Below are 10,258 nucleotides of genomic sequence, written 5' to 3'. Positions count from 1 at the left end.
TTTTCCAGGCTAAAGAGTCCCATGGCTCTCAGCCTGTCATCGTAAGATCTGTTTTCCTGACCTCTGATCATGCGTGTGGCTCTCCTCTGGACATGTAGAACTGTACATCAATTCTGATCTTTTTATTGAGATTTAGTCAATTATCCTGGTTAAAATGCTAAACTAAATATAACTAACTCCAGGAACAAGTGTTTTGGTGGAGTACCTTAATGACTGATTTCTGTTAAAGATGCATATTGTTTGTCTGGAAAAGGGTCATTTACCCTAAATAAAGCCAATTTTCTGTCTTACTTCTACTGTTGCTCAGGATACACAAAAAGTCATTTAGCAGGGTCATTTGCTAGATACTCTTCTTTTCCACCATTTTCCCAATGCTCCCTAAACTGTATGAACCCCCTTTCACCATTCACTTCCTCCACAAAAGCAGTGATGGTGTTTCCTCTTCCTTTTCCTGGCATTGACCTACATATGACCAGCTTCAAATAAAGTAGAAAAAAATGCTTTACCCAGCTTATGCCTTAGGTATACAAATTAAAGCAGCTCTATAAATTTACAGGCCCACAGGACAGCATCAGTTCAAAAGTATGGGTGACCTACAACTTATTACAAAATCATAAATTGCACATGCCAACTTATCGCTGAATTTTTGTTTTGCTCTTTCTGATGAGCAAATCCCTGTGAACATTTTTAGCAAGAAAATATGAACATAGGCAATTTTCAAATACGTGTTTTATAACAAAATACAAAGTGTTCAGACCTTTAAATGACACATTTTCAAAAAGGCTTTGAAGTTGTGCACATAATTTTGTAAGCATAATCATTTGCACAACAAACTGTTACCGGTTATCTGAACTCAAGGACCAGTAACTGACCAAAACCCAATTGCTTTTTTTCCTGCCTCAGCTGCAGGCAATTAGTTTATCATCTTTTTTTCTAGAGTTAGTCTCTAGCTACTTATTTGTACACATACCATCTAATTATTTGGAGCTTTTTTTTTAACTGAGTATTTGGCTCTAAAAATAAATGTACCTGAGTTTTTTTAGAAGAAACAAACCTAAAATTGTAACTAGATTCCAAGAAGAACCATACATCCCACCCCACAGATACACAATAGTATTAAAAACAGTGCTTTTCTTTAAAAAAATATCCTTCCCTTTTTTAAAAAAAATGAAGGAGTAAGTAAAATAACACAACCAAAATGAAAGCAAGTTGGTAAACATGCATACTAGAAAAGCTATGATCTGTAGCCCATACACAAAACTGTTTGTCTTTAATGTGTTTGTATGCATGCATTTATTTAAAATGTAATATAATGTATATATTATTTTTCAGGGGATTTTTTACTCTTAGGCCATATCCACATGTGCAAGTTAGCTCCTGCGACTGCACAGGAGCTTGACACTACTGAGCAGTAGCATCACATGGCAAGAACCATGATGCAATGCTACTATGAAGTAATATTAGGCTACTGCGCAGAAGCATCATAAAAAAGGCGTTTGTCAGCACTGCTATGAAGTAACTCAGGTTACTGCGCATTTATTTATCAACAACTGTGCGGTAGTGTATCATGTAGATGTGGCCTTAAAATATAAAATATTTAATTTTGCTTTGAAGTTAGAAACTGAATTGATATAATAATTTCAAAAATCTAATTTATACATCATAGCACCATAATAATCACAGTTTTGGGATAGCTGTGGTATAAAGCTAAGGAAATAACAATGTACAAAAGGTGTAGTAATATCAGAATACATGCCATAACCTTTCTTTTTGTAATTTGGTTCATTCTGTTGCATTTGATATAATAAATACAAACAATGGGATGACATAAGGATATGGTCTTAAAAATGAATTTCATTGCTGAAATTTTACTATAAGATGCTTAAACAGCAAATGGTATTCTAAAATTCTCCCTGTAAAACTGGAATTTCATACCTTATTCTTTTAACGGATTTAAAGTTTACAAGCGGAGAGAATTTTTAACTGCTAGCCATGTAATCGCAACCTAGAATCTGAAGATCTGCCTGGGTTCTTCTAGCTTATTTTTTTACCAACAGCAAATATTCTATATATAAATTTAATCACCAATGGTTCTGGGAGGGCATATAAAAGAAGAAATTCCAGCTCATTCTCTGAAAGTTTTATTGGTTCTGTTAAGTGGTATAAGAATAAATACAAGCTTATTTTATTCAATACAGAAAGCAAATGTGACCCTGAAAATACCAAAGGAACAAACCTGCAGCAAACAGATAACATTTTAATAATAATTTTCCAAATTTTAAGGACCCATTCTTATTATGTGCTTGATTTTTTTTAAATGTCACTGACACTCATGGAATACATTTGTCAAATAAGCTCCACTATAAAATGATCACAGGTGTGACATTTTTCACAACTTGATGTCCAATCCTTTGCTCCACCGTCAGTTAGGATGTCCATAGACTTGAATCAGAGTTTGGCCTGAATAAAGACTGATGGAAATTATATAACTATTTAATTTCCATATTATAAAGGCTTTCTTTCATAGTATTAAACTGTGTCAAATGAGTTTTAAAATGCTATCATTTAAACTAAACCTAGGAAATATTACCCTCTAAAATTATTTGGCTTAATCATTGTTAATTCTGTGGGGTAACGTGCTAAACAAATCTCTTCAACAAGCATTGACCCTTTCTCTTGCCGTTCTGAGTAACATATGGAGACTATTAAGTTAAAATTTGAAATACAAATTAAAAAACATATCACAGTACTCTTTACAGTGTTCCATTCCCATTTGCACCCTGCCAAGGTCTCCCAGCTCATTGATAAAACCCTTGTGAATTGAGATCAAATCACCAAAGAAGTGGAGTATTATAGAGATTTTATTTATAGAGATTCGGATTCTGATTCAATTTGTTGATTTGGATCACTGTCCCTGAGTTGATTCAACCAAATCTGAAGATTTGATGCTAATTCAGAGAATCAGCGATTTGGACACAGACACAGCTTTAAATGTTTTTTCTACGTACCTTGAGGTACCAGTGTGGCTCATGAATGCTGCAATGCTGGGGCAGATGGAGTATCCCACAGGAGTGTAGGGGGGCTCTCCATGTGCTCGGCAGCAAACCAAAAGTGGACTGGAAGTACTTCTGGTCCACTTCCTGGTCCGCCAGGGAACATACAGGGCCCCATCCTCCCCTGCCCCCCAGCTCAGTGATCAGCCTCAGGGGGACCCTGGATGGCCCCCCCCCCCCGACCCAGGAGGCATCAATTACTGAGCCGGGGGGGAGGGGCCCAGCATGCTCCCCGGCAGACCTGGAAGTGGACCAGAAGTGCTTCTGGTCCACTTCTGGGTTTCCTGCAGAGCATACTGGGGAGCCACTCCATGCACCCCAACATGTAAGCATTTATGAGCCATCTGCTACCTAGAAGTATGTAGAAAAAACATTTAAAGCTATGTCTGAATTGCCTAATCTTTCCAAATTGATTCGGAGGGTTCTGATTTGATTTGGAGAGATTAAAGGGTCCTCTGATTCAATTCAGATTTAGAGATTTGGCCACCGAATCAGGCCAAATCGCTGCTGAATCAAATTAGAAACCAAAGTTTTGCACAGCACTAGTAACAAGCTTTAACATGTGGTAGTTTGTGCTTTCTGTGCCCTTACTATGGTCTAAGCATAAAGTGTAATTTCATCTGTATATGTTTATTAATTTCTCGGGGAAAAGGGTGTTATTTATTAACAGTTGGATCATGACTGTTTCTATTTTTTCTATGTCACAATTTTTTTTATTTGCTATTAAATGAGACGCACAAAAAATATTGTGGCACAAAAACTGATTTTGTGTCACTTCCTGTTGGTGGAAAATAACCTTTATCCTTTATTATGTGCTTATGCAGGATAAGGCATCCCTTGGGAAAGCCAACATGGAAAGCACTCCTCATCAAAAAGGCTGTCTTCAGTTCAGCCAATTACATGATTCAGTAGTTCACTGGCTCAGGCCTACAAGTGAGAGCCCACTCACAGAGCTGATGCCTTGGTCCTTAGAAAATCTACAGAGCAAGAATGTTTTCCTACAAATGTACTAAGTACTGCAAAACCCCACCTCTTCTGTGACTCCCCTCAAGTATATCAGGCTGGAACCTCTCTCAAAGCCTTCCTACACACCTTAGGGTGTCAGCTTTTTATTTTGCCAAACTAAATGATGCCCCATTCAACCCAAATCCCTAGCCCAGTTCCTGTCCTTCCCTTTCTGCAGCCTAGTCTACTTGTTTTTATAAGCACACACATATGGATGTTATCCTATCACAATACTCAGCTACACTCACACACTCATATTTTTTCTTTCTAACATAAGCATTTTCCCCTCCACGCTAACAACTTCAACACAGAACTCAAAATCTCATAGCCACAAGCTTTCCTAATTTGAACTAGTTAATTCATTACTTTGCTAGAGGTAGATTTACAGCTTTATATATCAAACATACCTTATTAAATATACACACAGAAAATTTTATATATATATATAGAAATGCTCTATAATATTTAGGTACGGCTTTGCTTAGTTGTGCACATTTGTGTAGAGCTAACATTTTGAGTGTCATTATGTAAACCAGCAGCAGAAGCTTGTGGCACAACACTTTGAAATGACAAGTTGTTTCTAATACAATATCAGAAGCTGTAAAAAGTTTAGAAGCTGTAAAAAAGAAATTGCTACACAAGCTTAACAGACTATTTTCCAGCTAGACAAGGAGAATTAGTGGCATGCTGTGTAGAAATTGAAGATGTTACCTTTTCATTCCTGCAGTTGTTTAGCCCCATGTTATTCATGGAAGGCAGTTTTCCATCAACAGTGTGTGGTGGCGGCTGCTGCTGCTGCTGTTGCTGCTCCCTCTGGATCTGTTCTCTCATCTTTCGAGCCTCCTGAATAGCTTTCATTACTGTGTCCTGGTCCCCAAATAGGGCAGGTGAGTTAAGACTGGAAAGGATATCTGTAAATGCAGAACACACCTTTCTTAGACTATCATTTACATTCAATTCAAAGTTTGTAAATCAGCTTTCATTCTGTTAGGGTTGCATTTTGTTGACCTTTGCAGACAGTAGATGCAGTAATAATAGTTTCTCTTCAGAAGGCTGAAAGAATGTAAACCAACTGATAAGAGTAGGCCCACTTTATTTTATTGAAAATGTGACCACTGAGTCCTTGGCTAAGTACAGACAGTCAAAAACCCCAAGGCTGAATTGATTCAATCTTTGCAGGTTAGTCTAAGCTGTGTAGATTGAACCTTTCATAGACATTTGTGCTGGAAGGGACCCCGGAGGATCATCGAGTCCAGTCCCACCTCCCCCCTCCCTTTTTTTTTTTAATTTTTCCATATTAGTTTTGCTCCACATTCAAGAAAATACTACACTTTTCCCAATGGCTGAAACTGGTTTAAGATAAACCTGGGTGGATGTAGTATTAGACTTAACTGGCTTAGGTTAAACCAGTTTATTTAACCTATAAGCAAGTGAATGGACATTCACTTTTGATTCCAGAAATGCAGCCACCTGCCTGCAGTGGGCCAGTCAAGAAGCCACAGAGCACCACAGCATGCCTCCCTGCTGGGCTGCAATAGACAGCTTGAGCCAAGGATAGGCCACCAACCATGCAAAGGAGGGTTTGTAGGGGAGGTACAAAGCAACCTGGTATGGTGAGAAACTGTGAGTTAACTTAAATCTGGATGGGATCTAGGACTGAAGTTCAATAAACTGATTTAGCCTAAGTCAGTTAAGTCTAATACTATATCCACCCACGTTTATCTTAAACCAGTTTCAGCCATTTTAAAAGGAGCTTATGTGCACTGAACTTCTGTTGTGTAATGATTTGAACTGGTTGCCAATCACTTATGTGTTTATGTGTAATTTCTGTCCCCAGCCCCTAACAGCCTATCACAGAAACCTATGAATAACCCCATTAAACTCAACAAGACCACTTCCATGCTTAAAGTTAAGCACTTGCTTAATATGTTGCTGGCTTGGAGTCAAAATAACAAGCCTTTGAAACATTAATTTAAAAAGACTTCACAAACAGAAAGTAAGCTTACTTTGTTGGCCATTGAAATATACGCTAATTTTATATAGTGTTTCTTTGCCAGGGGACAGCCCTCCCTCCCTGTACTGAGCTTTGAAGTTCAGAAATACCACAGAGCATTTAGTGTTGGGGTCAGCATGTTATCACCTTAATATGAATTCCAAGCTGTAACTAAACTGAGACAAACTATTTATTTTTTAAATTTCTTTTACACATTGTAGAGAAAAAAATACCTTTAACCCTAAGACTAACATTTCTCTGTAAACTACATTTTATTGTAGGTAAAGATCAGCATTCAGGATAAAGCTTTCTAATTTTAGACCAGTAGATAGGAATGATTTGATGATTGGTAGTTTTGGGCTGCTGTGGTAAAGTGTTGATCCACCTGCTGCTGTTCCAAAAAAATGTCCTGTTATGGAGTATATGGAAGAGAAAATGTATACACATTCCAGCTAGAAACACTTGGGAGAATCCTGCTAGATAAGCAAGAAAAGCTTGTCATTTTAAGTGTTTCAGGTTTGCCAGGCTCGTGAATTTAATTATACTTCATTTAAGAAAAAAATAAAGCAAACAAGCCCAGTCTGAATTCCTGTGCACTTTGGCTTCATTGACTTCAATGACTAGTTTGACTAAATGAGAAGGGCAAAACCTGACCCTGAAGCATATTGATTTAACAAATAAAAACCTTCAAAAAGGTTACTTTAGGGCGCCTTAAGTAATAAACAGCTTATTTAAATTGGCAATCGAGAGAAGACCAGCGAAATCACAACAGGCTTGTTTGCAGCTGAATTTGACACCTGTATGACCAACCAGCAGTGAGTGCTCTGGGTGGCAGTGATGCACGGGGAAGTGTCACTGGCTACACTAGCAGCAGGAGGGTGGCATCCAATTCAGTAGCACAGTTGTTTCTATTTTTCACTTCCCTAACCAGGGCCAGTGCCTAGGGCTGTTCCTTGGTCATCCTCCCCTTTCCCTTCTGTTATATTACTGGTAATGAATAAGACCCTTAAAGCTTCTAGGTTAGGAACTTACACTATGTCCCCAGGGCTGGCTGAAAAATGGCCCTGCCTAGGAGCTCCAGGAACACAGTATAGACACACGACACACCATTAGTTCTATTTTCAGAAGTGACTGTAGAACTTGGGGAATAAGTCCAACTACCTTTCAATAAGACCTCGGCTCCTGGGTGCCTAAACGACTTTTGGAAATGGGCCATGGGTTTTTAGCTCACATCAGAGCTTATGAAAAGTTTACCTCTCATGTTAGCCTCTCTCGTACTTTTAGGCCCAGAAGAAAAGTATGTAGTCGTGGTTTGATTTTTAATAAAAAAATGCTCTCATCATCTATTTATTTTGTTCACTATCTCTAGAAATGTTCTCAAGCCTGACTTCAAACTGACCTCTTGCACTTAATACTGCAATGGTAAAGTGCATACAAATAATGCGACACAGACAAAATGACATATACAATACTGTAGGATCTACATGTCAGGAAACACAGAATGCAGGAACTCTAAATGTGAAAAAAATCCACTCTTTCTTTATATAAATGTACTTGTTACTCAAAGAGGGAAGGATTTTTCAGGGTGTTATCTTTTATTGGACCAACTGTGTAGTTGGGAGAGATATAGAAAAGCTTTTGGATACCAACTACCCTTCCCCTGATCTGTCAGTCTAATAAAATTATTACCCACAAAAATCCTTACGCTTTTTTCCTGGACCATCAGGGATATAACATCACCCCAAGACTCCTATATTTAGCTACTCACAAGTAGCATATTTACTTGAATGCAAGACAAGGATTTTTCCCCAATCAGAAAAACCCCATTCCCCCGTCTCATAATTGTTTGCAAGGAAACTTCATTAAATACATTGTCTATCATTAAACTGCTGGAAAAGGATCGTGTGCTCTGCTCAACAATGCAAATCAACTATGAAGTTGATTAAATGCAGCCAACACTGAGCATGACTATAAAAAACAAAGCCCATATGGAGCAAGCATACTTTTTCAAAAAATAATGATATATTGTGTGTTCCAGGTCAAATAATCCAAATCAGTTCCAAATCATACTGATTGAGCAGAACTTATTCATTCCAAAAAATGTATTGATTGAGCAGGTAGAACTCAATCATTCTAATTTGACCTGGAATACAAACAAATTTTCAATTTTATTTTTTTTTTGAATATGGATGTCTGTCCCCTGTGAGGGACTCAAGATCCTTGGTGTGGAGTTCAACCCTGAGCCAAGCAGAAAGAAGGCCTGGAAAAAGACAGAGGCTAAGGGTAAACAGATTTTGGACCTGTGGCATGCATGCCACCTCTCCATGGGGTTTGTGTGGCACTCATGAAGGCAGTGTGGCTACCAGTGCTTCTGTACACCACACTGGTCTTCTCCCCTGCTGAAGCATGTCACCCACCAAATCCAGAAAGCCACGTGTGTCTTTTTCTGCAGTTCCAGATGGAAGAAGGTAGCAAGGAAAACTGTCTACCAAATGAAGAGGACCAGGGGCAAGGGAATGCCAGATATTCTCCTGTGCTTCTGGGAAAGGTACATGAGCCAGATTTGCAAGCTGATGACTGGTGCAGAGACCAAAACAACCTGCTTCATTAAGTATTTTGCAGGGCACCTCCTGAGGTTGTGGGAGGTTTACACACTGCGCAACCAGAGACTGTGGGCCATTAGTGGTTCTACAAGGTCCTAAACAAGTTCCAGAGCAGTTACGATCTACAGAAGGAAGCCCCAGCAACCATGTCCAACCACAGGAAGATGCAGGAGGTAGTCAGAGCCAAAGATAAGCTGTCAATTGCGGAGCTGCTTCTCAGTGACAGCTGTTAGGCCGTGCAGAAGCAGGTCTTCCACAAAGGCCTACAAAATGACCACAGAGACCTGAACTGGCTAATAGCCCACTGAGTACTCCCAGTGTAGGCACTGAGACACAGAGAGGCGCAGAAAGGTAAGCCCAGCTGCCCCAGGGAAATCTGCCAAGGCAAAGCAGAGACCATCGACCACTTCCCATGGTTCTGCTCATACACCAGGGCGGTGTGGGAAAAGGTAAACTGGCTCTGCAAAGAGGTAACAAGGGTCAGACTGGTGATGAGAGAAGCAGCGCTGTACAGGCACCTGACTAAACACCAGGGGACCGAACAGCCCACTTTGATCGGTTTGTGTCCTGCATCAGTTTCTGTCCTGCATTGTATCCTGTGTACTGCCCTGTGGAAGTCCAGCAACCTCCTGATATACAGGCACATGGAATTTGAGGTAGCAGACTGTGTTAAAATGGTACCGAGTGAGCTGCAGACCTACTACTGGAAAATGGTAGGAGAGGATGGAGAGGAGGCAGCCAACATCACCTGGCAGAGAAACCACTGGCACAGACCCTCCTTTGCAGGGAAAAGACAGAGAAGAAGACAGCAAGTAAGCTGGGTTGAGGGACAGCAGTGAGGACAGCAAAGATGACAACAGCAACAGTGGAAACAGCAGTGACAGTGATATGAACTATAGGCTAAAAGGTAGCAACTGGAACTAGAATTAGAGGGACTGTAAATGTAATAGGAAAAGCAATGCAGACCAGTGTGCAGAAAGGGGGGTGCACGGGTGCAATTATTGTAACAGGTGTGCAGGTGCACAGAAGCAAGGTTTGTTACAGGTGTAAGGTTTTGAAACTGGGTTAAGTGTTTTGAAGAACAGTAAGCTAGATGTTGTATATCTATCTATCTATTTATATATTTAGACATATTTTTACATACATATACATATATACACACACACACACACACTTATACATACATATACATTTAGTATATAAGCTTTTAGCAAGTACCTGTCATCCCCAAAACTGTACCCTGCATGTTACTTGTACCTGTATGCACCCTTTTAAAACCACAACTCTGTAATGATGTGGCTTCTTTGTGCAGGGACCTCATATCTTCACTACTATGTAAGACTCGCACTTTCAGCTCCTGTATCTCCCATCCCACCATTGGACTAAGCAGGCTATTATACTATGAAATTTAGTTACACCCTAGGGAATTTTGCGCAGAAAAATGCAAAATTATGCTCAGAAAAAATCAAAATTGTGCAAAATTATCTACATTTATTTATTTATTTATTTTACAAATTAAACTAAATATGACACTACTTGAAACTTCTTTAGAAATATATGCAAGTACTTGTGTTGGGGGGTGGGGGGTGGTAGAGTTTGCCCCG

General features: G+C 39.4%; 1 protein-coding gene across 7 annotated transcripts in view; it reads right to left on the bottom strand.

The window, feature by feature from the left end:
• The window catches only part of SOX6 (SRY-box 6), a 528,512-nt gene that overhangs the window by 81,724 nt on the left and 436,530 nt on the right, over positions 1 to 10,258 (bottom strand). For all 7 annotated transcript variants that reach the window (XM_019551786.1, XM_019551785.1, XM_019551787.1 and 4 more), the window contains one exon: positions 4,770 to 4,969. In XM_019551786.1, the coding sequence (XP_019407331.1) occupies positions 4,770 to 4,969 (200 nt within the window). The remainder of the gene's footprint in view (positions 1 to 4,769; positions 4,970 to 10,258) is intronic.

Source organism: Crocodylus porosus, unplaced genomic scaffold, assembly GCF_001723895.1.
Source record: "Crocodylus porosus isolate Cpor-Errol unplaced genomic scaffold, CroPor_comp1, whole genome shotgun sequence".
NCBI classification, from domain to species: domain Eukaryota; kingdom Metazoa; phylum Chordata; order Crocodylia; family Crocodylidae; genus Crocodylus; species Crocodylus porosus.
The sequence above is the reverse complement of the archived record's forward strand: the minus strand, read 5'-3'. Positions and strand labels throughout refer to the sequence as shown.